The 27,741-nt window shown below is 41.5% G+C and overlaps 1 protein-coding gene across 2 annotated transcripts; it reads left to right on the top strand.

The window, feature by feature from the left end:
* On the top strand, positions 1-27,474 carry LOC131251409 (SUPPRESSOR OF GAMMA RESPONSE 1). 2 transcript variants are annotated; one of them, XM_058252089.1, is made up of 6 exons: positions 1-150; positions 19,168-19,309; positions 24,810-24,996; positions 25,287-25,810; positions 26,730-27,092; positions 27,181-27,474. In XM_058252089.1, exons 1-6 carry the CDS (start codon positions 143-145, stop codon positions 27,235-27,237), a joined length of 1,281 nt encoding a protein of 426 aa, XP_058108072.1. In that variant the 5' UTR covers positions 1-142; the 3' UTR covers positions 27,238-27,474. The 2 variants fall into 2 exon arrangements, with proteins under 2 accessions (XP_058108072.1, XP_058108069.1); XM_058252086.1 differs by having other exon boundaries at positions 25,287-25,816.
* Positions 27,475-27,741: the final 267 nt, after the last annotated feature.

The following is a 27,741-nucleotide window of genomic DNA, read 5'->3' as shown; positions in this document are numbered from 1 at the left end:
AGACTTCAAGTCACCGCTCCATTTTCAAATATCGAAACGGGGAAAAAGACCCTTTTTCCTCGATAGAGGCCTGGTAGTGATAAAATACGCGGCCGGCATTTGACGGTTTCGATTGCTTAACCTGCGCACCTGGTTCCTAGCAATGGCCGGGTATTCATCTCTCTCCCTCTCAAATCGAATTTAATCGTATCTCTTTTCACCATTCTTTTACTCCCGTGACTTCCATTTACCACCCATTAAAATTTCAAAACCTTGTTGGCTCAAGATGATCTGAGCCATCCAAAAGAATGGAGGTGGGACACTCTTAAAGTGCATAAGAAGATGATGCACTTGAGCTCTTCATCTTAGGACTGAATCCTTAAGCTTTTATTCTTCATTGTGGATTTTGGATACTACAGAGTATGGTGCAAGAATATAGGTGTTACACAGCTGTTTGTAGGTGATCCCCACCTCTCCGGTAGATGGGTCCCGCCATGATGGTCGTGCTTGTGTGTATCGTTACAAGTTTGGATTCGGTAAAGAAAATGTGGAGGCAATTAGGCATGTGTAGGGATTTTTTGTGTGTGTGATTTTTATGGCGAAAGATTAATGGCTAAAAAGTTTCTTGAATTATTTGGGTCTTTTAAACGGCCGAGCGATTTATGCATTATTCATGAATAGTTTGCGTAATATTCATTAATTTTGGAATTATCGAGGGAAATTTCGTTCTTGTGGAAAATCGGCGAATAACTACTTAGGTGCTTACTAGGGTTGGGAAATTTCTTTACACTTGTGTGATTCTTTGAATGGTTATGACTGTCTTGAGGGATTTTGTTGGGTTGTAATTGTGACCAAGTAACCAGGAGTAGGTCTTCTTGATGAGATGGTGGTTAGTATAATGTGGGGTTCTCCTGATGGAATGTGTTCATTGCAATGCTTGGTTATGAGAATCAATAAAGAGAGAATTTTATTTTATTTTTATTATTATTATTTTTTTTGGGGTGTATCTTTTGAGAAATTCAAATAGGTGTCTAGTTTTTTTTGAAGTATGCACTCGAACCCTAGTCCTTAGTGTTGAAACTCACTCTTGTTTACCATTGATGCATAGGCTCGAACCCAATCGATTGGGTTTGCTGCTAAGGCTAAATACGAGAGCAACACAAATTCCATGAAGATGGTCGCCATTGAGAAATGGTGGTCATGTGTTTCCATATCAAACATGGGCTACCCATTTATTTTTATTTTTATTTTTAATTGAGTGGAAAATGACCCAATTTAGATCCAACAGCTTGCAATTCGTCCTTTTAATTGTAGGACATCAAGCACATCTACAACATTTCAGCATTTTGATGTTCCTCATATCTTGTATTGGTCAAGCCTTTCCTATGTAACATGTGCCTTTAAGGGACACTAGGGGGTATCGCATGTGCAACGCACGTGGAGAGAGTAGGGGAGAGAGAAAAACAAGAGAGAGACTTGAGGAAAACATTGCAGCGACATGCACTACGGGTTGCATGTAGAGAGAGAAAGAAAAGGGTTTTGACAGTGGGCGGCCCATGGACACTTTTTCTTGGTGTTATGACCCACTTGATCTTTAAATTTGCCTTGTTTTTTGGGCTGACATCCTAACACAAGTTAGCGCAATGGATGTACGATGTGGATGTTATATATTGTCATTATGGTGGGCCTTATTGAGCCTTTGTTCCATGGTCCCCCCTGCTACCATGCTTAGTGCGGGCTACACGCAAAGAAGAAGACAAGTGGGAGTGGGTTACTATTATTAAATTGAAAAGAAAAAAGTAACCCTTAGTTGAAGGGCTTGCCATACCTGAAGACTGCGTAACGCTCCTCCCCATGACTAATTGTAGGGATAAAATTGGTGAAATGCTACTGGCATTCTATATAGCATAGATTTGCTAACAACTCGGCAACTTGTTATCTTGGGTGTTGTTTCATCATCATCATCATCATCATCATCATCTCCTAACTAAGTGGGGTTGGCTACATGAATCCATTTATGCCATTCCACTCCATCAAGGGCCAATCTTGGGTGTGGTTTGTGAATTAAAAAATATTTGGGTTATCATTGATGGTTTCTTTTTTAATGATAATAATGACAGCTGATTTCAGTAGAGAGTAAGGGCCGAAGATTTTCTTCAAGATGGATCAAAATTATCTCTTGCACCACATTGGTGCGAAATTCTCTCAAATTGTTAACCATAAGATAATAAAACTACATGACTAACAACTCTGGGTTGGCTTCTGTGGCCATAAGGTGTGACTAACAACTACATGATACTGCATGTGATATGTTAAGAATCTACTGAACCTTATGTGTATGCTCCTTGGAACAATTTACAATAATTGTGCTACATCTCCATGACCTACAAAAATGTCTATTGCATGTAAATTGCTTTAGAAAAACTATGTTTACTAGGATGTTTTGCTGTTTCTTCTATGTGGAAAAAGTTCACGAACTAAAGGTTCGTGTTCAGAGGTTTTGATACATTGGGGATTTAAGAGGGTTTTGGTTATTGCAGAGGCTTCCCAATCCCCATGACTAGTGTCAAGGAAAAAGAAACCCTTCTCGAAAACTATTAATATGACTAAAGAAATGGGATGTCAACACTAAACTATTGTGAGGAAGTCAGTCAGGAAGTATCAATCAATGCTAACTATACTTGGGCTATGTATTAAAATGGTATTCTTGCTGGATGGATCTCACAGTATGTAGAAAGCTTCCTGGAAGATGGTCGGAATTGAACTTTCTCAGGGTGTTAGGAAGATTTGGGGAGGTGAAGGAGGTTGTTATTCACCGGATTAGGGGGTTGGCGGTAATTTGAGGATTCACATTTGTTCATATAGAGAGGCTATATGAGGTGGATCAAATCCTTGCTATGCAAAACGAAAATCATTTTGGCGGTAGGTGATTGTCAGTTCAAAGGGAAACATACAATCTGAAGGTGGGGAATTGAGCGTCTTTGCAGAAGGAGGTTAGGAGAGAGAAGGGAAATGCAAAACTAGGGAAGAAAGATGGCAAGACCTCCGTTAGGTTAACAAAGGGGAGAAGAGTGAAGGGTTCATTAGATCCATTTAGGATGTGATAGCAGAGAACCCCTAGTCAATGACCATGGAAGATGTCTCCAGGGAGGGGGGTGAATCACATCTGACGAAGGGTAGTGGGTTTGGAGAGAGACGGTGACTGGTGGTCCTATTGTGAGGGTCCATCCAAAGGTGGTAGAGAGTGCTTGGAAGGAGTTTCAATGGAGTTTGGTGGCGTTGATAAGGGCCAGAGCAATGATCATGGAGATGGGAGAATGACTTGCACAAAATTGCTGTTTGGAGGAAGAAGATAGTGTTTTGAAGCATCTTAGTGAGTTTGAGATGAGAATTTTGTTGTGGCTGTAGGTGAATCTCGACAACACCATTCTTGCATGCAATCTCTTTAGGGATTGCTCGGTGTTATCGATCTGTAGATGGGCGGAGTCGTTAGTGTTCGTGTGGGAGGATGCCCGGTTCTAGATTTTGGGTGCTTTAGGGATTTTTCAGTGTTATCAATCTATAGATGGGCTGAGCAGTTGGTGTTCGGGTGGGAGGACGATTGGTTCCAGATTTGGAACCTTCCACTGGAGTTCTCGATCTAGGAAGTCTTCATGGTGGTGGGATCTTGCATCGGGGAGGTAATCGCCTATCGACGTAGACAAGGAAGGACGTGAAGAGCTCCAGATTGCTAGAATCTGTATAAGGAAGAAGCAGGTGTTGCCACATCGATGCCCGAGAAGATCCCATTGTTGTAGGTTAGGAAAAAAAGTTTTTGTAAGTGGTGAGGGAAGCAAAGGGAGGCGAGAATAGACTGTTGCAAAAAGGAAGGTTGGGTTTGACAAAACAGTGCAGGAGCATGGAGGTAGAGTTGCAACGGAGAAGGAAGGAGTTTGAATGACGTGGTCCAAAAGACCAGTGAAAGAGGCCTTGACAATGTATGAGACGCTGATTGGTGTGTAGGGGGTGGGTGGGGACAAGGTGGAGAAATCGCCACCCGTTCAGTTAAGTCAGAGGAGATGTTGAGGAAAGGATGTCCACATATGCTACATGGGGAGTAGGTGGTGAGGTAGGCATTAAGAGGGCTCCATGCATCTCGTTAGTTGTTTGAGATAGAGTGGTGGATGAGAGGACAAACACGTGTGAGGTGTAGAGGGTACGTGGCGAGGAAGCGAATGCGAGCTTGACTCGCAATGCGCATAGAGTTAGTTGTCTAGGTTGTTGAAGTGTGTTAGGCACATGTGCTTGATTTAGCCCGTGCAGAGTTTCCTAGCTGCGATACACGTGTGGGAGATATGCTTAGTTGTTGGCTTGCTACACGTGTGAGATAGATTCCTTTTTATCTACAGTGGTCGATGATTTGCTCTCACCCGACAAGTGTGCCAATATGGATAGTAGCAATAGAGAGAGAGAGGTTTGGTTCAATTTTCGATGTACGGCTCTACTTGTAACACCCCGTACCATTGGTACACGGGTGTTACCTTTTAAATCCACATCAACTTAAATCAGATTGGATTAATCAACTGGCTTGAACACGACATATGTAGGGTGGGGATTCCGGTCGAAATTAAGGCCATCCATCCAGGTCTCCAGGAGCCAGAACGCGCCCTACAACATTCAAGAGGGTGAGGTTATCTGAACACTCTAAATTGAAACCCCTAAGTTGATGGATATTGTTACAACACACTTGTCACCAACACTTGAGGGTTAGTTGATGACAAATCAAGCCTTCATCATAACCAGTACCTTATATTAACCATTGAAAACTAGTATCAGGACCACCCGATCGACAGATCGCGTCACATGGGCCAATGCCCAAGAAGAGCGTAACGACCCACTGGGCCTCACCATCGGCCCAATGTGGGCTAGGATCCTCGTGGAGTGTCCCCAAATGCGAGTGGACGGAATGGATTTGACACAACCATCATGATGGGCCCCTCGCGGAGTGCGTGTGCACTCTATGATCGTGCACACGACATACACAGGGACGTTGGGCTCGGTCAAATGAGCTTTGACCGAGCCTTATTCGAAATCAAGAGAAATAGGTTCTCTCCCGCCAAAAAAGCATTCGAACGGACGGTCCTTTGAGCTCCTAGGTGGCCCACCATGGCCACTTTCCGAGCCATCCAAGCCGTTCAACCTCTTCATAGGGCCCACACAATTAAAACCGTATAGTCTCCTGGGATCTGGCAAACGGACAAGGGAGATAGCGTGCAACCGTTCAAAATCATTTCATGTAGCATGTGTTAGCAAGTGGGGCCCATCTGGGGCCACACGACCTGACTGTGATCGCCCTGGCCCACAAAGCCTGCAAACCTCATCCGTCCATCACCTGGAAGGCGGTGCTCTTTTCTTTCCAAAACTGGCCAAGCAACGTCCTGTACGTGAAAAACAGAGGAGAAACTTTCCTCTCTGGGAAAGTCGGTGGCGGGTAAAATCTTGGCCATCCACAGCAGGGGAAATCTTAGCCATCCCTTCTCTCTCTCCCCTGGCTATAAATAGAGCACTGTAGCTCTAGGGATTCGGATGAGAGAGAAGGAGAGAGTGTTAAGAGAAAGGAAAAACAGGGAGCATTTTCCTCCTGTTGTAGCTCAAATATAGGGGATAGTGTCCACCCACCTCAGGTGATCATTCCTCCTCTCCTCTCCTTATTAGTTCTAGCTAGGTTGGGGTAGCATTGTCTGAATCGAAACCATGCCAAGCAATGGCTGAGAATCGGTCCAGCAATGGCGACGTGTGGAGGCTGAAGTCGAGCCAAGCAATGGCTCCACTTTGGGCTGCAACATAGGCAAGCCAGAGCACTATTTCGGGTGCCCATTTGGTGTTTTTTTGAGCTCTCAGTAGAGCTTCGGGACCAAGCCAAATAATGGCAGTAACTCGGGTTGAAACTAGGCCAAGTAAATGGCTATAGCCAGGCCAAACAAAGGCCATATCTCAGGCCAAAATTTGGTGAAAACGGAGGCCCTGTTTCGATGTTTGAACTAGGCCCGACAATTGCCATAGTTCGGACTCAATCCAGGGCCATCAGCAGACCATAGTTGGTGTCTGAAGCAGGCCAAGCAATGGCCGTGTTTTCAGAGATATCAGTCCAACAACAGTAGGTGTTGTTGGGTCGGAATCAACCAGGAACTCGGGCTGATATCGGTCCGAAAATGGAGGTGAAAATGACCGTCTCGGGCCGTTCCTTGACGGTAAAGGTGACAGCCACCGTGCCTCTGAAGTGGGTGGAAAAACGGCTAGGGACAGGCCGTGTCTGAGCTGAAAAGCATTGGCCAGGAGCGGTTTCAACAGCACGCAGCAGATGGTGCTGTGTTCACATCAAATGCAGGTGGGTTGCTTTGCCCATGGGCCCTGCACAAATGCAGGTGGGCCTCACCCAACGCTTGTAGGCTGCCTTGACTGTGGGCCCTGCCTTGACCGTGGGCCCCACCAAATGCTGGTGGGCTGCACTAATGGTAGGCCACCCCAAGCTGCTCATGTTTGGACCGTCCATCAGGGACGATAGGTCCAGATAAGGGACCATGGGTTGGACGTCCCTCAGTGATGTCCAGCGTTGGACGTTTCCCTTTGAAACAAAAAAAAAAAATACAATATATATATGTAATAAAATATATATAAAATAGTGCAAATATATTCACATGTATATGTGGTGGGCCCCACGTGGGACCCACCTATGAAAAGGTTGGCTGGTGTACGAGTACACTAGCTACACAGCAGCCGTGGTGACGTCTCAAGTTCTGGGGGTCCCATGTATGTTGTACATGTTCATCCTTGCCACGTGGGGGCCACCTGAAGGTGTGTGTGGGACCAGTGGGCCACACCGTAATGTATATATATCCATACCGTCCTAGATCTACCAACATGCATGTGTTTTGTACACTCCATCCAGTTGGATGGTGTTAACCCACCTGGCATGTGTGAATCCACACCATCCAAGGTCTGGACGTGGCCCACCATATCATGATTATTCTAAATCCACTTCGTCCCCCTGTTATGATTGGCTGGAGTACCCTCCAGTACATATAATATATAATAAAATATTATATGTGGGCCTCAAATCCATGTGGGACCCACCAGGTGTTTATGTTTGTTTATATAATGTATATAATGTATACATATATATATGTCGACCACACCACATGGGAGTCCACCACCAATGGACATGTTTCATCCAGGTCGTCCATCAACTGACGGCCAGACTTGGACGTTTGAAACAGAGGATACACACACACACACACACACACACACACACACACACACTATGCATCTAGCGTGGTGGGTCCTACACGTGTGGACCCACCTCATGGATACATTCTACATCTGGACCATCCATCTGTTGGACGGCCACTGACCCGTGTGATCACCTGCACCTTTCCCTGGGCCAAAACGCCAGGTGGTCTGGACTTATGGGCTGCACCATATTCAAAGCCATGTGGGCTATACTGCATACAACGTCAGCGGGTCTCAAAGGCCGCATCCATTTCAAATGGTACACGCCACACATCTCTGTGGGCCTCACCATAAATACTGCGGGCCTCATTTCCTAGTGGGCTGATGCATGGCAAGCCCCACACTAGCCCTTATGGGCTGACATGCTCAGGCCAAACAAGGCCCACCGTGACCAGTTTTGGGGTGATTAGGCGTAGCAAATGTGGGCTTTGATTGGGCCCAGTTTATATTGAGATGGGGACACATGTTTGATGGGCTTGATCGCCCTTGGTTGTAGCCCAAACAACTTTGGTTTAGGGCCTTCCAACCCTCATGTATTAAAACTCGTGGCTCATTGTCTAATGTAAATAAATTTGTACAGGGAGTTACGTGAGTGGTGTGAATTCTCCATCTTCTTAAAGAAACTTCCCTCTAGGAGCACTCTACGCCTTGTCTAGTGATGATTTCCTCCCCTTAAGCTTTCCATCCCTAAGTAGACCAGAAATAGTAGTTTTGTGAAGTTTAATGGATAGTTGGACTAAGGATAAATTATGTGTAGGAATGGATTGCTTTCACTTGACATATCTATTTAATAAAATGATTCTCATGCTTACTATTATTTAGGCTCTTGATTATATACTCTGAACCATCCAGGTAAACAACCCAACCACTCATGTCATGCATCTTACGTCAAATCAGTTAATGTGTTCTAATAGAAATATATGCATTGTTTCTTATTCCCCATTTATGATAAGATTTCTGTTACTGGTATGATGATGTGACACATATATTGCTGAAATCTCTCCATGGGAAGCCTGGTAAAAGGAGAGTCCGTGCTTGGGGTGTAACTAGACTATTTGTGACATAAGTAGGCCTTCGACATGGAGGTTTTGTTGATTGACCACATGTTGGTGGGTACTACACACACCCTAAGACGGTAACCTCATGGGTCGGGAATGGTAGTCATGGGATTCTATGCCCGAGCCATCGACCTACACTGGGTCATGCTCTCCCCGTAGTGATCGTGAGCTTAATTAAATTGGCTGAGTGTAATTGGACTAATGACGGATTGACTAATCATGCATACATGACACAGACCCAGTATCTATTGCTATCGTACATGATGTACGTATTTGTCTGACTGGATGTTTTTCCCAGGTCGATGATATCCGACTGGATGTTTTTCCCAGGTCGATGATTGCATGGGTGACGAGCCTACTGTCCGCATGAATGAACATCCTCGGGGCGATGATTGCATTCCATACATCCATGCACCTAATAAGATTGCATCCACTGTGTTTTGGATTACCTGTATGTTTTTATACTATTCCTTGTTTAGGGCGGTGGTGTGTAATCTTGAGGGGAGATCACACTGAGTTGGCCACTCATCCATCAATGTTCAACCGTACAGAGGACAGGTACAAGAGCTGATGAGTATGCGGCAGACTTGGAGGGTGTGGCGGTCGAGGAGGAACTCTATGACAAGGAGCCGTAGCAGGAGGCGGCCGTCTATTTTGGGCTGAATCAGTAGATTAGCCATTTATCTTTATTTCAGTACACTTAGGATTTAAGAAATTTGAGGTTTTGTAATTGGCCCCCAGCTAAGTGGGCTAGAATATTGTTCGTTTGTTGGTTCAGGTATATATTATGTTCTTTTCCCACTATCTGCACTTTGATTCACTCATTGATTTCCATTATCTTTAGCTAACTCTTGGGTTCTTGGAATTCGAGTCGTGTACTCGGGTTCTGAAAACTGAGGCGTTACACTACTCGCCTTATGCGCCTAAACTTGGAGGTAGGTAGACCTGGATTCTTGAAGTGAAAACCTATCCTGATGGGTTATCATGATATATGAAGAGAGTTGGAAGATCAGTCTTTACGTTCGGAGGACCAAGGTCATGGTGTCGACCAAGGCGGTAAGGTGGTTGAAGCTTGGGCATCAAGGGAAATGCAATGTAGTGGCGAGCTGCTATCAGATCAGTAGGGTGTCCCGTATCGGTTACAATATGGGCGTATCGGCCGTTACGTATCGGTAACGGCCGTGTCCGTTACGCGATACAGGGCCGTAACGGGCACCCCACCGATTTTGTAGCCGTATCGGCCGTTATTGCCCAGTAACGGTCAGGGCGTAACAGTCCGAAAACAGTTACTTTTTTTCTTTTTTTTCTTTTTTTTGACTTTTTAAGGTTCGTTTTTTCACCTTTTTAAAATTTTTTTTTTTTTTTTTAAACTTCTTTCTTCTAAACTCTTCTTAAATCATTCTATTGCTATTTTGACCAATTTTAGCTTGATATTTTAGATAAAAACAACTTATATTAAGGATTTTCTTGATTCGAAGCTCTGTGGGCCATTTTCTAGAAATTCCTCAAAAAATAGGTATTTATACTTTTTATTGAATGTTTTACTGTTTTAATGGTAGAATATGATGTGTTAATCATAATAGAAGATATTAATGTCCATTTTACAGATTTTTGATGTCATTTTATATTTTTTAATAATTTTTTTTTCTATTTAGGCACTATTTTTTGCCCTTTTTTTATAAAAATTCGAAAAATCAATTTTTATTGAATGTTTTGCTGTTTTAATGGTAGAATATGATGTGTTAATCATGGTAGAACATGTTAATGTGCATTTTACAGATTGTTGTTGTCATTTTATATTTTTTTTTCTATTTACGCACTATTTTCGGCCCTTTTTTTTTTAAATTCAAAAAATCAATTTTTATTGAATGTTTTGTTGTTTTAATGGTATAATATGATGTGTTAATCACAGTAGAACATGTTAATGTGCATTTTACAGATTGTTGATGTCATTTATATTTTTTTATAATTTTTTTCTATTTATGTACTATTTTTGGCCTTTTTTAAAAAAAAAATTCGAAAAATCTAGAACATGTTAATGTGCATTTTACAGACTGTTGATTAGATTCTGAAACTGTATATAAAATCATCAGACAGTCCGATACAACTTCTCACCAAAGAGTGGACCGTTACACCACCATAAACGTGTTCCAATTTATAAATGAATGCATATTTGGAATGCTTAGAATATTCCGGATTTAATCCATATTTTTTCATATTTTTTTGGCAGAATTATTATTATTATTATTATTATTATTATTTGCACCGGTATGGGCTGTTACGCCCCCGTATCGCTGTTACGCCCCCGTATTCGTATCGGTATCAGAGGGTACCGTTACGCCAACCGATACCGATACGAGATACCTTGTATCAGATGCTTTGGGCATCCCACCTTCACAAGCGTCCACTGACATTAGAGAGGAGAATGGTAGCGAGAAGTGGTTAATGTTATGTGAGAATTTGTCACCGGTTAAGGGGGAGGGGGTCACATCTCCATGGCTCGGGGTATGCGGTGGAGTAAGGAGGCTATTAGTCTTGTTGGTAAGATGATGGGTGTCTCCTTCAGAGATTGCAAGGTAAACTTTATTGCTCTGTTCCAGTTTGTGGAAGAAAGGGGGATTCAAAAATCTTAGGCGGTCCATTACAGGCAAATCCACAAATCATCCAAGGGGAGGAGAGAGTTGGAAGGTCTTGCCTCTTCTACTTATGGAGTGGGGGCAGAGAACAAAGCAAGAAGGGACAAAGTGGTTATCCGATGAAGTTGATTAGCAGGAACATGAGGGGCTTTGGTAGTCTGCATAAGAGAATGGATTAGGGACTTGTGCAAGTGATTCAAGGCTTAGCTAGTTACTCCTCAAGAAACTAGGCTGCAGTCATTAGATTAGAGGACTGTTGATTCTATTTGGGGTGGAAGATTTAAGGATTGGGTTGCTCTCGGCGTGGTGGGAACAATTGGAGAAATAATGGTGATATGAGACAAGGATGAGTGGTGGTGTGTCCAATTCTTTGCTTTGTGCTTTTAAAGGATTCACTTCAAGATTCATATGTGTATTCATGGCAGTCTAGGGGCCGAACAATCCATGTTAACATTCTCAGTTCTTGGTAGAGTTAGACTCGTATCGAAATAGGTGCGGTTGCCAATGCCATGGGGGGTAGAGGGGGACTTCAATGTTGTTAGGTTCTCTATTGAGAAGGTGAATTGGGGGCCGCATCACTAGCAATTTGAGGAAGTTTTTGGATCGGGTCTATAGGAATGAGCTTTTGGATATTCCGTAAAGGGTTGTGAAGTTTACTTTGACAAACGGGCAAGCAAGGATTGTTAAATCAAACCTGGATCGGTTTCTGGTCTCATTAGATTGGGTGGAAAAATTTCTTCTAGTGCAACAGAGAGGTCTCTCAAGGCCTATTTCTGATCATTGCCTGATTACTTTAGAGGTGGGGGAGGATGATTACGATCTGCGGCTGTACATGCTTGAGTTGATGTGGTTAGAACTTAGAAGTAGAGGGATTCTCGAACTTGGTGAAGGAATGGTGGTCATCATTTATAGTAGAGGGACACGGGCTTTACTTTATTTCAAAAACTTAAACTTCTTAAAGGAAAGATCAATTTGTGGAAGAAAGAGGTACTTGGGAATTGGGAGATAAGAGTCGGAAATGCTTCTTTGACATATTTAAGCTCTTGATATAAAGGAGGGGGTGGAGCTGTCAGAGGAAGAAAAATCTATGAGAGACGAGCTTTTCTTAGAATACAATAAGTGGTTGAAGGAAAAGGAAATTAAGTGGCGGAAACAATCTAAAGTAATGTGGCTCAAAGAGAGAGAAAAGAACATGAAAATTTTCCATTTCGTTGTTCGTGCTCGGACTAGGAATAATAATATCAATAGTGTGATGGTGGATAGGGTAAGGGTTGAGGAAAAATCTTGGGTGTATGACCATAGTTCAATTTTATAAGGATCTCCTTATTGGTGAGAGGTGGGCGTGGTTGCGGCTCGATAACCTACAATTTAATGAAATTTCTGAAGAGAAAGCCGGGCTAATTAGAAAAGCCATTTTTTGAAGAGGAAATCAAGGCGATGACGGATGATTTAGGAGGAGAAAAGGCCTTGAGTCTGGATGGATTTTCCACGGCTTTCTTTCAGGTGTTCTAGGAGTTATTAAAGGGTGATTTGATAGACTTTATTATTGAATTCTTTGAAAATGGTTGTCTCGTATTGGAGCTAGGTGCATCATTTATGGCAATCATCCCAAAAAAGGAAGGTGTTGAAAGCTTGAGGGACTTTAGGTCTGTTAGTCTCATTGGGGGCACTTATAAAATGTTAGCTAAAATCTTGACATCCAAATTTTAGGTGGTTCTAATGAATGTTATATCCAAAGTTCAAGGCGTTTTTGTGGATGGAAGGAAAATTGCCATGTATGCATTGACTCGCGTCACAAGAAAGGGGAAAAGGCATAATTTGTAAGCTTGAAAACGTGTGCTTCTATGGAGTATGGTTCAACTTGGGCTAGCAATGGAACATGCTTGTGAAATAGGGATTGCGCATTGGGATCTTCAGCGCTTGAATGAGGAGTTTCAACTCATGGGGCTGGAACAAGTTCTTTAACTTGGTAATCAATAGTCTTTGAAGCTCTGCATCCGTGGGATCAACAATATCTCTAGTGTGAACAAGATCTAATGCTTCTTATGGGTATGCAATTGAAAAATGTGGATATGAAATTGGATATGCGAGATATGGATATGAAATTGGATATGCTCGGACTGGACTGCATCTCGATTTGCACATGGATAATCTACTAGTGGACCCCCAAGGGGTCGGTGGTTCAAAACTCAGTCGAATACATCGTTAACTGAAGTTGGTTACGGCCATGTGGATTGGGACTTTCTTTATTACATGTCGGGTAGGTTGGGATGCAGGGCAGAGATGGAGGTGGATGCAAGAGTGTGTTCGGTCAGCCAAGTTCTTAGTTTTTGTGAACGAGTGTTGTAAAGGCTTTTTCAAGGTGTCGAGAGCCCTCTAGTAGGAGGACCCGCTCTTTCCCTTTTTGTTTGTAGCGAAAGCTCTAAAGAAGTAGACAAAGGGTTAACTATGGGTATGGTATGCCAAAACAGTTACGTAACGGTAACAATTATGTTACGCGTTACGGGACTGAAATGGACGTTATTGAAAAAATGACCCATAATGGACCCATAAAGGTCCAAAACAATTCTTAAAAAAAGGTTGTAATGTAACATTAATGGTGGTGGCCATAACTATTATGGAATACCTTGGCGGTGGGGCTTATAAGTGAGTTTACTGTGGAAAAAGTATAGTTCAAATATCTCATCTTCAGTTTGTGGATGAAAGTATTCTATTTTGCGATTGGAAAGAGGCTAAGGTGGATAACTCGAGGAGTATTTTTAGATGCTTCGAAGTGAAGTCGGGCTCAAAGGTGAACATCCTCAAAGCGAGATGTTGGGTGTTGGGATTTCTAAGGAGGAGGTGGAGAAGCATGCGGAGATGTTTGGATGTTGTGCTGGGTCATTTCCTTCTTCATACTGGGTTATTTCCTTCTTCATATTGGGTCATTTCCTTCTTCATATCTTGGCCTTCCTCTACGTACTGGAAAACTTGTAAAGCATTCATGGGACGAGGTTATTGAAAGAGTAGAAAGGATATTGCCGAGGTAGAAGAGCCGACACCATTCATTGGGAGGAAGATGGACGTTGATGAAGACAACATTATCAAATTTGCCACTATATTTGCCCAAAGTTTGTCTTACATAGACTAGGGAGCCTAAGACCGGACTTTTTATTAGGGGTGCACACGGGCCGGTTCGGTCCGGTTCTGGGGTGAAACCAGAACCAAACCGTTCCCAACGGTTCTAGGATATTTGGAACCAGAACCGGACCGTTAGCACCCTAGAACTGAACCGGAATTGGACCGTTAAAACCGGTTCGGTTCCACGGTTCTGGGCTTTTTATAATCCAGCCCAATTGCATGTTTTATTTTATAATCTTGCCCATGTCCATTCGTGTTGTGATCCATTTGATGAATGGCTTAGATACTGTATAAGGTATGCTAAAATACATTTATGGAAATAATCAAATGGTGCATTGTAAACCATAAATCATGAGTCAAATATGGAAACAATCAAAGGGTTCTTGGTTTGGTTCCAAGTTCGGTTCCAGATTCGGTTCCATGGTTCAGTTCCACGGTTCGGATCCACAGTTCGGTTCTACGGATCGGTTCATGGTTTGGTTTGGTTCTACATACCCCCAAACCGAGAATCGATGTAATCGGTTCTTTGATTTTTGGAACCGGAATCGGTGCACTCTAGAACCGCGGACCAAACCGGACCGTTTGGTCGGTTCCGGTCCGGTTCCACGGTTCTACTGGTTCAACGTGCACCCCTACTTTTTATGGCAAGGGAGAGAAACAAAAGTTCCAGTGTTTTAAATAGCTTAGCTATATAGTGTGTAGCAGAGCTTAACCTTAACGCCATGTAGCTCATGAAAATGGTAGCCTACACTACATGCTAATTTTTGCATACAACTACCCCCCATGTAGCTTACACCTCAAGTTCGTTTTCACAAAAACATTAAAATCAATTAATGTTTTTAATGATTTGTCATAATTTTTTAATATTTTTTTTTTTCATAAAAATTAGTTAATCTTTTTAATGATTTTAGTAAAATAATATAAGTAATAGTATTAAATCAGTTAAGTTGCTCTTTCTTTACCTTTATACTTAATCGTTGCCTACTTTTCCTATTATTTTAGATTGTGTTTGGTTGCACCAAATGTCGTTAAATTTCATTATTAATCAGGCTTATTTGGTGCTAAATATCATTAAATTTCATGATATTTGGCGCAACCGAGCACAACCTTAATGAAGAATCTAGAAGTAGCGTGTAGCTTATGCTACACTGTAACTTAAGCCTCACACTTCAGAGGGGTAAACGCTATGCTACATGTTTTCACTATTTAAAACACCGATTCATCCTTATATAGGGCCTTAGTGATGTGGAAGGTAGTTGCTAGGATGGGGGTCCAAGTTTGAGGAGTTGATTGGATTCTCTTAAGCTATGGAAAGAGGATTTGCTTTTGGGAGGATGTCTGAGTAGGAGAGGGTGCTTCAGGATGATTTCCAAAGGTTAGCAAGGTTATCCCGGATGCGAACATCCCAATTGCTAAGTGCTTTCCAGTCTCAGGTAATGGGAGGATATTTGGATGGGAGAGAGGATGCTTCGGGATGATTTCTCAAGGTTAGCAAGGTTATCTTGGATGTGAATACCCCCATTGCTTAGTCTTTTCAGTCTTAGGTAATGGGGTGGCGTGGTCTCCTCCATGTCGAAGTAGTTTGTTGGAAAGTGAAGTAGACGAATTCAAGTGGCTTTTGGAGCAGCGTCAGTCTTTGCCCTTCTTTGGGAGATGGGAATGATGGTGTGGAGTAAAGAAAAGTCCGGCTGGTTCTCGGATAGCTCTCTATACAGGTCGATTCTCAGGTCTTCGTTTAGGGAGCATATTGGCTACACTGCTCATTTGGCACTACGGTGCCTTCCAAGGTAGTGGCTCTTTTGTGGCTCGTAGGAAGAAATAAGGTGTTCATAGTTGATAATCTTTGGTAGAAGAAGATGGTTATTAGTTGAGAGTCAGACAGCATATGCTCCCTGCACATAGCTGGACATGTATGCAATATACAGGTTGTTCATCAGGTTGGCCGTACCATGAACAGTCTGTGGCCCCAAAACAAACAGACTAGAATCATCATCATGTGGGTCAAATGTACAATAGAAAAGGTCTTTTAAAAAGAATTCAAATGTGCATGTACTGACCTGATTTTCAGGCCACAACATTTACAGTGGAGCAAATTGATGAACAGTTTGGACAATAGATGGATGCCACGTTGGCACACCTTATCCCTAATACTTATGTGATGCGTACGCAGAACCCGGAGTTGGTTCAAGTTGAACGTCTCTTTATCCATTGCTCCTTTGCTAGAGATGTGGGAGATGTTCTTGGCAATCTTCAAAGTGTTGTGGGTGATGCCAGAATCCATTGAGAGTTTCTTCCTGGCCTGGCATGGGGGTGGAGTTGGGAAGAAAGGGAGGATGATTTGGAGGCTATTCATGTTGGCAAGCATTTGGGCTTTATGAGAGGAAAGGAATAATCGGTGCTTCCACAATCATATTGGGATAGTATTGGAGGTTTTTAGTAGCGCAAAATTGGATGTAATGGGCTGTGCTTAAAATATAAAGGCTATTGCCGAGTGTCCCCTATCATCTTGTTCTTGGTCTACCATGTAATTTCCTTTGTTTTCTTTCTTGGGCTTTGACCTTTCTTTATAACAAAATCGTTATCTTTTGATAAAAAAAAGTCACGTTTTCAAGTACATTTGGGTTCAAACATTGTGTCTAACTTATTCAATTGTGCTAGTTTCATAGTTTTCCATCTTGGTTTCAGACTATGACTCCTTCCAGACCTAAGCCGAGTCAACTTGGATGAGTCAACTCGGTTTCGGTCTTTCTCACAATTCAAAGCCTAAGCTTGCCTGAAAATAACTGAAACATCTCGGACGAAACTAACTTGGCTCGCTCAAGATCAAAACTGAGTCGACTTGGAGGAGTTGACTCGGTTTCATTTGATATTTAAAATGATGGCTCGTTGTTTGGAGTAATAGGGAGGATAAACCTAAAAACCGATCTACAGCTGAAAATACTCTACAACAAGTTTTTTTTTTTTGGTTTTTAATGTGCTACTTGTAGATATTTCTTATTATAAAATAAATAAAAACCTTCGTAGATCAACCAGGCTTGTCAAGAAGTAGCTTAGAACAATTGGGATGCCTGCTAAATGTGGCAAAGACTTGGATTATCTTAAAAAGAAGTGTAACTGTGAAAATCTGATGAGCAGAACCAATTGCATTGTATTCTCTCCTGGTTTAATTCTCTCCAAAAGTTCACCCAATTAAACTTGAGTTTGACTAAGTTACACAATGGAAAATTTGTGGAAAATGGTTAATTCCTTAGGTTAACCTTGCTAAATGTTTCGGAAGACTGGCAATTGATATCTTAACGTGCTCAGATTAAATACTTCCATGGTAATTGGTGACTTTCCTATTCAGGACATGCATACTCAAGAACTGGGTGCTGTAGTCCAATGTTTTATATGCATACAATTTCATAAAAGGGTTTCAAATTAGTAGAGCTAGAATATGATGTCACATTGCGTTTCAAAAAAATAAAATAAAATTATGTCACATTGAATGCATGATTCCTTCCCAGGGGTCCTTGAAAATCCTGGTATTCAGACAATCTCTGGAAGTGTCATATGAACTTTTCCAAAGGTTCAACAATTGTTAATAATTGAATACTGTTGATTGGTGGTCTTAATGGTATGCTACATAGTTTTTTAAAGATGCAACAAATTGCATATCATTGATATCTGGTTGTTTAATCCAACTATCATGCCTAAGATGCATCTCAATCAGTAGATACTCTCCAATTAATAAGCATTTCTACAAGCTGAAATGCACACTATCTATATTTTGGTTCTGATTGAAATTCTCTTTTTGAATATTGAAATATTTTCGTTCTGACCCAAACCAAGGGTTGGAATAGCATGTATGGAAGAGAGAAGGTTTAGAAAGAGAAAACTTTGAAGAAAACACAGAGTGATAACTTGAAAAATGTGAAGGAAATGAATATTGAAATATTTTTGTTCTGACGCAAACCAGGGGTTGGAATAGCATGTATGGAAGAGAGAAGGTTTAGAAAGAGAACTATGAAGAAAACACTTAGTGATAACTTGCAAAATGTGAAGGAAAAATAGCCAAGCTACTCTTTTCACTTCTTATAACAAAAGAGTCCATGGAATGCCTTTGACAAGCCCAACTGTTGGGTTTGTACTGGGAACGTCGCCATTGATTAATTTAAATCCTAGCCCTTGATATATCACATGCTATTTTCTTTATTTAGAACTCTCCTAGTTTAACTCCATAACCTACAACCCTTGTTCACATGTTTCTTTCTTGTCCATGAGGGGAAAAGTTCAGAGGAGTTATTAGATACTCTGGCAGTGAATGATGTGTGATACACAAGCAGTGCACTAACGCAAAATAAACCGATTAAATTGTGGAACTCACCGTATCTAAGCTACAGTCCCAACCTCTGATTGGTTGAGCAATCCTTACCTTTGATTTGTGGACACTTATTTGTTGAAAGAAGCCTATAGGATATGTTTCATTTTTAACTATCCAATAATGTTCATCAACCCCATTAGCATAATTCTGGTTCACGATACCCCCAGACTAAGACCCATAATTTGTATAGTTTAATTTGAATTACTTGTATATGCAACTTCTAAGTGCCTGTGTATCATCCATCACACTGCTAGAATATCAAAGTTTTTCCACCCCATAGGCCCATACATTCATCTAAACCCCATTTATTCTCCAAATTTTAAAACCGTCTTTCTATTTAACCCCAGCATCCGTCTCATTTGAATTGAATGTCAGACCCATGGTGTTCTTGTCCTGCACTTATAGTCTTGGGACTTGGGAACTGATTCTCATCATTGGCTTATTACTTACTGATTTGCATGATTGACTTATTACCACATTCTTTCAAGTGCTTGTTAACTCTTTGATCTTCTAATGCTTAAGCTTAACCTAAGTTACATTGTTAATGATCCCAAACAGGAAGTAGTCTCTTCAGGCAAGGTGGAGAAAGCCAATTTATTTATTTATTTATTTTTATTTTATTATTATTATTATTTTTTTTTTTTTATGAAGTGGAAACTTTTCATGCTCATGTCAGTTCCTATTGATGATTAGTAGCAGTTCAACTTCACTGACTGTTTGCTATTTGATGCAAATAATGCAGACCATCATGGTTGGTTGATAGCAAAAGAATTGCAACAAAAATTAAGAGCGCATCTGAAACATCTGATCCCCAAAGAGTCAAATGGAAAAGCAACCCAACGAGAGCCTGTCCAAACTGCAAGCACATTATCGACAATAGTGATGTATGTTCCTAATCGCTTACTTTTTCTGATGATTCATGGAGTCTCTTTTCATTGAATTACAAATTAAATTGAAACGTCTTAAATATGACTCTTCTTTTCTTCTCTTCTTTTCTCTTTAATCTATAAATCCACACTTCCCATAAAGTATTGCTAGTCTTATAGCTATCCTATAAAATTTCCACTTCAGTTTCATTGGTATTTGACCATCACATAGAACTCCGAAGGCACATTTCCATGTCATCTACCCAACTCTAATTCTATGAACAACATCTTTCTCAATTTCTCCATTCCTGAATTACGATCCAATATATCATTTTGGGGTACTTTGTCAACAATCTTAACTAATTCATCTTTTCTACTCCTATTGTTACTAAAATTGCATTTCATATACTTTATTTTTGTCTGACTATTTTAAAACCTTTAGACTCTAAAACACCCCTCAGTAGTTCTAGCTTTAGACTCTAAAACATCTGTCTGTAGTTCTACCTTTAGACTCTAAAACACTTGTCTATAGTTCTAGCTTTAGACTCTAAAACACTAATCTGTAGTTCTAGCTGTAGACTCTAAAACACTCCTTTATAGTTCTAGCTTTGTGTTCGTCCCTTCCCTTGTCTCGTCAATCAAAACTATGTCATCTACAAACAACATACACCATGCTACCTCATATTGTAAATGCCAAAATGACTCTTCAATAATCAATGCAAAAAGATAGGGGCTTAATGTTGACCTCTTGCACATGCTTATAGTAATTGGAAACTCACTTCTTTTTTTTTTTTTGAACAATATAATTGGAAACTTACTTCTCTCTCCACTAGTGGTCATATTTGTTATAGCTTCCTCATACATATCCTTATCCTTAGTCCTGTCAATTTATCCCCTTGAGACTCCTCTCTTTACCAACACCCACCATATTAACTCTCTAGGGACCCAATTATATGCTCTCTAAGTCCATGAAGGCCATGTGGATATCCTTCCTCTTCCTATATTTCTCCATCAGTTGTCTAAATTGGAAAATAGCCTAAATGGTTGACCTTCCTGTGGCACACATCAATCTGATTTCCTGATTCATTTGTTTTATTCCTTAATCTTTGCCTTTTCACTTTCCTAAAGTTTCATAGTATGACTCACAGGACAAGGCTATGATGATCATGATGTTCAAAGTATAATATGATCGGGGGAGTGGATTTAGAATGCCTTTTCTGATGACAAATCCTTCACCACTAGCATCTGGATCAGAGTGGTGTACAAGGGAACAAAATGCAAATATTCTATTCATTTTGATCCTTGAAAATATTAAGAATTACCACTATAGAAAACTTTATGTAGTGGAGGACAAACGCAGTGGGCTATGAGGATCCCTATGGTTTGTGATTTTGAGATTACAAAATCAGGGCACACATACTAATGGACAATGAAAGAAAAAAAAAAAAAAAGCAACTGCTTACACTCAATTAGAAAAAGTTCATCAGATAGAATGGTCCAATTAAGGCAATCTTTGGTTTGTGGCCATCAGCACACTTTGGATTTCGTCAATGTGTGCCATTGTATGGTAAACAACGTGAAAGTGCAACATGTAGGCCAATGTCTAATTGTCCTTTTCTTCATATGAGCTGGACTTGCTTGAAAAGATCTGAAAGGAACCAATCCAACCAGCTAGGAGGTTCTGCTCCCCATTAACAAACTAGAGTGGTTCCCTCATGTTCGTCCCACATGTATATTTAAGGTCTAGTCTCTCTCTTGAAGTTGAGAATAATATTGAACAATGGTTATCTTACTTTGTTATGAATTATTTCACCTGTTGAATTGGAAGGAAGTGTGCATGTGCTCTATTTTGATGGGGTGTTGGGATTAAGCGGCTTGATGAGGTTAATACGACCTTATTGGGAAAGTGGGTTTGGAGGTTTGGGGTAGAAGGTAATTTTTGGAGGTCCATTGTTGTAGGCAAATATGGTTCTTCTTCTATGAGTTGGTGGATCAAGGATTCGTCCCACTTTTGTCTGTCTCATAACTTTAAGGTTGTCGCTGGGATTGCCCCTAAGGTGTTGGATGGGTTCGGTTTCTCTATTAGGGATGGTGTTCGGTTCAGGTTTTGTGATGAGGTTTGGTGCGTCAAGTCATCTCTTAGATTGGTATTCCCTAGGCTGCCTGGGCCATCCTGTCTCCAATCTTTCGGTTACCTGTTGTTTTTCGATCTCTGGGATGGGGGTGTGTGGGTTCCTCACCAGAGAAATCTCTCAGATGCAGAGACTGACAATTTGGTGTGCCTTTTTTCTCATCTACAGGGGCTCTAGCTTAATCCGGGCATGAAGGATTCGTTGGTTTGGCAATTTGACAAGTCCGAAGTTTTTTAAAACTGAGATTGTTCTACTCTTTAATCTCCCAATCTGTGATCCAAACTCTCTACAATCACATTGGTACTGTGTGGTTTTATGATACTCCTAAAGTCGCGGCTTTCACTTGGCTGGTTGGAAGGAACAAGAGCTTGACCGTTGAAACTTTCGTAGAAGGGCCATGGTGCTCCCTAATAGCCATCTCTGCTCCAAGGATGCAGAATCAGTGGATCGTTTATTTGTTCATTGCCTCTTAGCGAGAGATGTCTAGAGCAGTGTTTTGCCTATGTTTGGTGTCTCTTGGGTGTTGCCTAGTTCTATTGCTCATCTTTTTTGCTCTTGGCATGGGAGGGAGCCGGGGAGAGAGCATCTAGATGGACAGTTACTCTACTTGCGGTCATTTAGACTATTTGGGGCGAGATGAATGTTTGTTGCTTACGAAATATGAGCTGTTCTTCTCTAAGGGTCTTATCAATGGGGTTAATCAGTGTATTAGGTGTTGTGTGCCTTAAGTGGCTGGTTGTATTTTTTACTTTTAACTTTTTTCCTCTTTTTCTTTTTTATTTTCTTTCTCCTTTTCTTTCTCTTGTTGTTTTCCTTTTTTTTTTTTTTTTTGGGAAAACAAGTTAAAAAACACTCTTATTTCTTCCTAAAGGGCACGGAACCCAAAAAATACAAGGGGGCCCACACCTCAGGTTAGGGAAAGAAAATAGAAAAAGAGAATAGAAGCCCACACTATGGGCCAGGGAAAGGAGAAAACACCCACACCTTGGGCTAAGGAGAGGCCACACCTTGGGCCAAGGAGAGAAGAAGCAAAGCTAACCCACTAGAACTAGGGGACTAGTGATGCAAGGTGGAAGGGATCAACACGGCCAACTCAAAGGGGGCAATAATCTGAGGAGGGTTGTTGGCGAGGGCGGCAATGAGTCTAGTAATGAGAGCTTATTGACACCTTCCAACAACATCCACCTTTTCACCAAAGAAAGGAGACTGTGAATGCAAAGTGCGGGCATAAAGACGCATGCTCCAAGAAGAGTCCATAGGATTTTTAATAGCCGTTCTAAAGTTCTTCATTGTGCACTTCAATCATAATACCTGAAACCATGGTCGAAGATAGTATGATAGGCCCATATACCAAGACAGATAAGCTCTTATCCCTAGGACCCTGACTGTCAACCGAAGAGATGACTCCTTGGACAATTATAGAGGCCAGGGTAAAACAAAGAAGCCCAACTTTAGTGGGATTAATCTTTTGGCCTGCTGGGCCTAAATAAATTCAATATCTTACAATATATCAACACACGCATGCACATGCGCATCATGGGAGCTTCCCATGTGTTCAAGCTGTGGGCCCTACTGTGATGTGTGATGGACACCCTCATCGTGCATTTGGTAGGTCCCTTCTAGGTTGTGGGATAGGCCAAATATCAGCCTTATCTGAAACCGAGGCAGGCCATGCTATCTGAAACCATGGGAAATCATGCCTAAAACATCTAAAAGCACTTGGTGGGGCCCACCGTAGTTTTGGAATGGTTTGAAATTTGGTGACCTCTCATCCAAGTGAGACACACAATGGATGGGTTAGATGTCTAAACCACATCTCAGTAGGCCCTACACACAATTACAGAGGTTTCAATGGGCAGGCATCCACTCTCAACTGTTGTTTGTGGTGTGGGCCACCTAGGTCATGGATCGGTCTGATTTTTAGATCCGTGGCTCACCATGGAAGGATGCATCTAATTAATGGGATGGATGTCCCTCACACATCATGGTGAGGTCCACAGAGCTTGACCTCATAGTACCATTCCCCCTCCCCCCCTCCAAACCCATGCGCGTGCACGCACACACAAACATGTATGTGTATATGAATCTGCACACACACACACACACACACACACACACAGAGTAACTCTCAAGTCCAACCTGTTGGACCACTAGTTATAGTTCACCCAGCTAATAACTTGCAACCAGTTAAGAGCATGTAAAATCCAACCCCTTGAATAGGTTGGCCCATCCATGAGGATCGCCTAGTTAAAAAATCAGCACTGCTCATTGGGTAGACCACATCATAAGAAACAATTTCTAGCCGTTGATAAATAGAAAATTACAAGTGTGGTCCACTTGTAAAGTGGATGTGGCTAATTTTTGCTCAAGGCGATCCTCACGTGCGCGATTGTGTGTGTGTGTGTGTGTGTGTGTGTGTGTGAGAGAGAGAGAGAGAGAGAGAGAGAGAGAGAGAGAGAGAGAGAGAGAGAGAGAGAGAGAGAGAGAGAGAGAGAGAGAGAGAGAGAGAGATGGTGCTACACATCCACGTTGTGCATTTGGTAGGTCCCTTCTAGGTTATGGGATGTGCCTATATCTGTAACTCAGGTGGGCCACACCATTGAAATGATGCCTAAAACATCCAAAAGCACTTGGTGGGTATCACCGAGTTTTGGCATGGACTAAAATTTGGTGTGACCCCTCATCCAAGTGGGACACACAATGGATGGGCTGGATGTCTAAACCACATATCACTGGGTCCTATATACAACCAGGAAGGTCTCAATGGGTGGCATCGACTCTCAATTGTTGTCCGTGGTGTGGCCCAACCCTAGTAATGGATTGACCTGATTTTTAGGCCCATGGCTCACCATGGAAGGGTGAATCGGATTAATGGGATGGATGTCTGTCACACATCACGGTGGGGCCCACAGAGCTCGACCTCCTAGTACCTTTTCCACACACACACACACACACACACATATCACTATCATTTTTGAACTAAGGTTGTGCCTATCAGGGTTCTTCACTGTTAAAGTGCAATTGATTTCAGACACATTTTGCATTTCACGTTGTTTTGGCTCCATGTGAATTTGAATATCAGTTATAACATAGTCGTGTTCCTTATATATATATATATATATATATATATATATATATATATATATATATATATATATATATATATATATATATATATATCATTCATTCTTATTTTTCATTTGTAAGCTAGGTTTGAACCTGAAAGTTCAAGGTTGCAATAGCACCGTCAAATTAACCTATGTGCTCAAACCCAATTTCCAGTTCCATATTCAAAATGCATGATTAGCTGAAACTCTTATCTGGTATACGAAGAAAACCTGAGCGTCTTTGGATATTTTGTTTATCTGGAACCATTTTGTTTTCAGGTCTTGCAAGAGTGGCCAGGTTTACCTCGAGGTGTGAAATTTGATCCATCTGATCAAGAGCTTCTTTGGCATTTACTTGCAAAAGCTGGTGTGGGGGATGTTAAAGCCCATCCTTTTATTGACGAATTCATCCCAACCGTTGATGAAGATGGCGGAATCTGTTGTAGCCATCCACGGAAGCTGCCAGGTATCCCACCTCAGAATCTACAATGACCCTACTTGCTGATCAGTACAGAGGCGATTATTTAGACTGCCTACCCACTTTCCATTCATGGTGTGGAATCTCTATGCACACTCAAAAGTGGGATTCCCTTCTCATCCCACTTTGAATGTGCAAATGCGTATCTGCACCATCGATCGATGGCTGGGAACTGTTGGCACAAAATATAGTGTTCCAAGGGGAATGCACATTGCCTTCTCTCAGTCTTCTTCCTCCTCTGCTTTTCTACTAACTTCTGCCAAAACGTATGCTTTTAGGAGTTAAGGAGGACGGAAATGTGTCCCACTTCTTCCATAGAACATTCAAGGCGTATAACACTGGAACTAGGAAGCGTCGAAAGGTGCAGAATGATGACTTTGGGGACGTCCGTTGGCATAAGACTGGCAAGACTAAACCTGTAATTGTTGATGGAATACACAAAGGATGCAAGAAGATAATGGTTTTGTATATGAACACAGCGAGGGGTGGAAAAGCCGAGAAAACTAACTGGGTGATGCACCAATACCACATTGGCACCGGAGAGGAGGAAAAGGATGGGGAATTTGTTGTTTCAAAAGTATTTTATCAACAGCAGTCAAAGCCGAGCGATAGGAATGAGCAAGAGCTGCCTCTTGACGTGATGGAAGCCATGCCTGTTGATATCCCAGAAGCTGTGATTCCAAAAGTTGACCCTGTTACGCCGAAATCTATGACACCTGAACCTCCTCGTTCTGAAAAGCAGCATCCTGATTGTGGTTTAGGGCATGAACCGATGTATGCCTGCAATGAACGCTCCGCCCAAGTATCAGTAATCTCTCTACTTAAAATCAATCTGATATTTATAGTGGGCAAGCCTTACTAATGGTGCTGGCCGGATCAGGATTCTGGATCCTGCTCTCCTTGCATGCATAGTTCAAAAACCTGAAAACTTGCTTGATGTTCAGTCGGGTTGGGTTCACTTGAAGACTCAAATGAGTCTTAAATTGACTCGATTCGATATCATAATATATTCATGAAGAATATTAGGAGTATGAATAAACATTTACAATTATCAGAATATATAAATATATAAAATATCCAAAGAGAATCAGTACTTAATTTTGTAGAATGCTGGTAACTCCAACGGCAACGTCGCATGTTTGAATCTTATTGGCTACATTTTGTTTTTATTACAAAGAGGCTGCTAATTGGTTCCAGTCATACCAAGTTGCATCGAGATGGCAGAGTTGTTGAGCCAACTCGATGAGTCTGGACCAAGTCAAGCTCATGACCGAGTTTCTTAGATACCCAGCTTGAAATGTTGTTGGGCTGAGTTGACTCAGTCGAGTTTCGAGTCAAGTCAGTGAGTTTTATATCTAAGCTTACATGTGCCAATGTGGCATCCATCTATTGTCCAAACAGTTCATCAATTTGCTCCACTGTGTACATGTTGTGGCCTGCAAATCAGGTCTGTCCATGTACATTTGAATTCTTTTTAATAGACTTTATTCTTTCGTACATGTGACCCATGTGTTGATGATACTGGTCTGTTTGTTTTGGGGCCACAGACTGTTCATGGTACGGCCAACCTGATGAACAACCTGTATGAATATAAATGTCCAGCTATGTGCAGGGAGCGTAGGCTGTTTGACTCTTGAGTAGCCTTCACATTTGTGTTATAAAGTTATTTGGGGATGCTGATATTTGAATGATCTAATGATTTGCCTGAGTTAACAATGTAGGTGATAGAATACAATGAGATCGAGCATCAAGAAAGTGGTGCACAACCTGAATGGGAGGAGGAAAAATGTGATTATCATGAAAACCAGCCAACAGAAGATCCGAAATGGTGGGAAGGAGAATCGCAGTTCTTGTTAGATTCTCAGCAGCTTGTGGAAGGTCTCTCTCTTTGCGATGAGCTCCTTCAAAGCCAATCTTCATGTGGGGGTGGCGAACCAAGAAAGGATATGCCTCGTCTATCAGATTATGCTCACATTGGTGCCGAAGATCTCAAGAAGGATTTAGAAGAGTGCCAAAAGTTGAGTCATTATGATAATACAAATATCGAACTCGATACTCCTCCAGAATTTCGATTGAGCCAGCTTGTATGTCGTTTTACTGTCTATATTTTCTTTCTCAAGGTTTGAAGTTGTTGAATGATGATGACGATGGACTTCCGCAATGTGTTTGTAGGAGTTTGGATCGCAGGAGAGCTTTCTGGCTTGGGCTGGGAGCAAGGTGGGTGACTGAATGGATGGATGGCAGGTGAGGCCTACTATCTGTGGAATTTTTTTGACAGTGAACTGGTGTGATATCTGTAGTTGATATTCTCTCGAGTCTCAACCTGTCAGTTCTTTATGATTTAAACAGCTGCAAATCCACATGGTTTTGGGGTGCCGAAATGTAACCTGTGTTTGTGTGAGAATGGGATGTTACCTATGATGTCTTCCTACTAAGTAGTAAAGGGGAAGCGAATTTTGGACTGAATTGCAGTAATGAAATCCACTCTTGTTTATCGAACAACAGCACAACCTCTCTCTCTCTCTCTCCCTGTGTGTGTGTGTGTGTGTGTGTGTGTGTGTGTGTGTGTGTGTGTGTATAAAGGTTTTGCTAATGTCCACACATTCATTGGGAATTAGCAATGTGCTCTTATCCTTTTCAATTGCACATGGGGTGACCTATCATTGATCTGAACCGGTCATATATATATATATATATATATATATATATATATATATATATATATATATATAT

Source organism: Magnolia sinica, chromosome 7 (genome assembly GCF_029962835.1).
Source record: "Magnolia sinica isolate HGM2019 chromosome 7, MsV1, whole genome shotgun sequence".
Lineage (NCBI taxonomy): Eukaryota > Viridiplantae > Streptophyta > Magnoliopsida > Magnoliales > Magnoliaceae > Magnolia > Magnolia sinica.
Note: the sequence above shows the minus strand (reverse complement) of the source record. Positions and strands in the feature narration are given on the sequence as shown.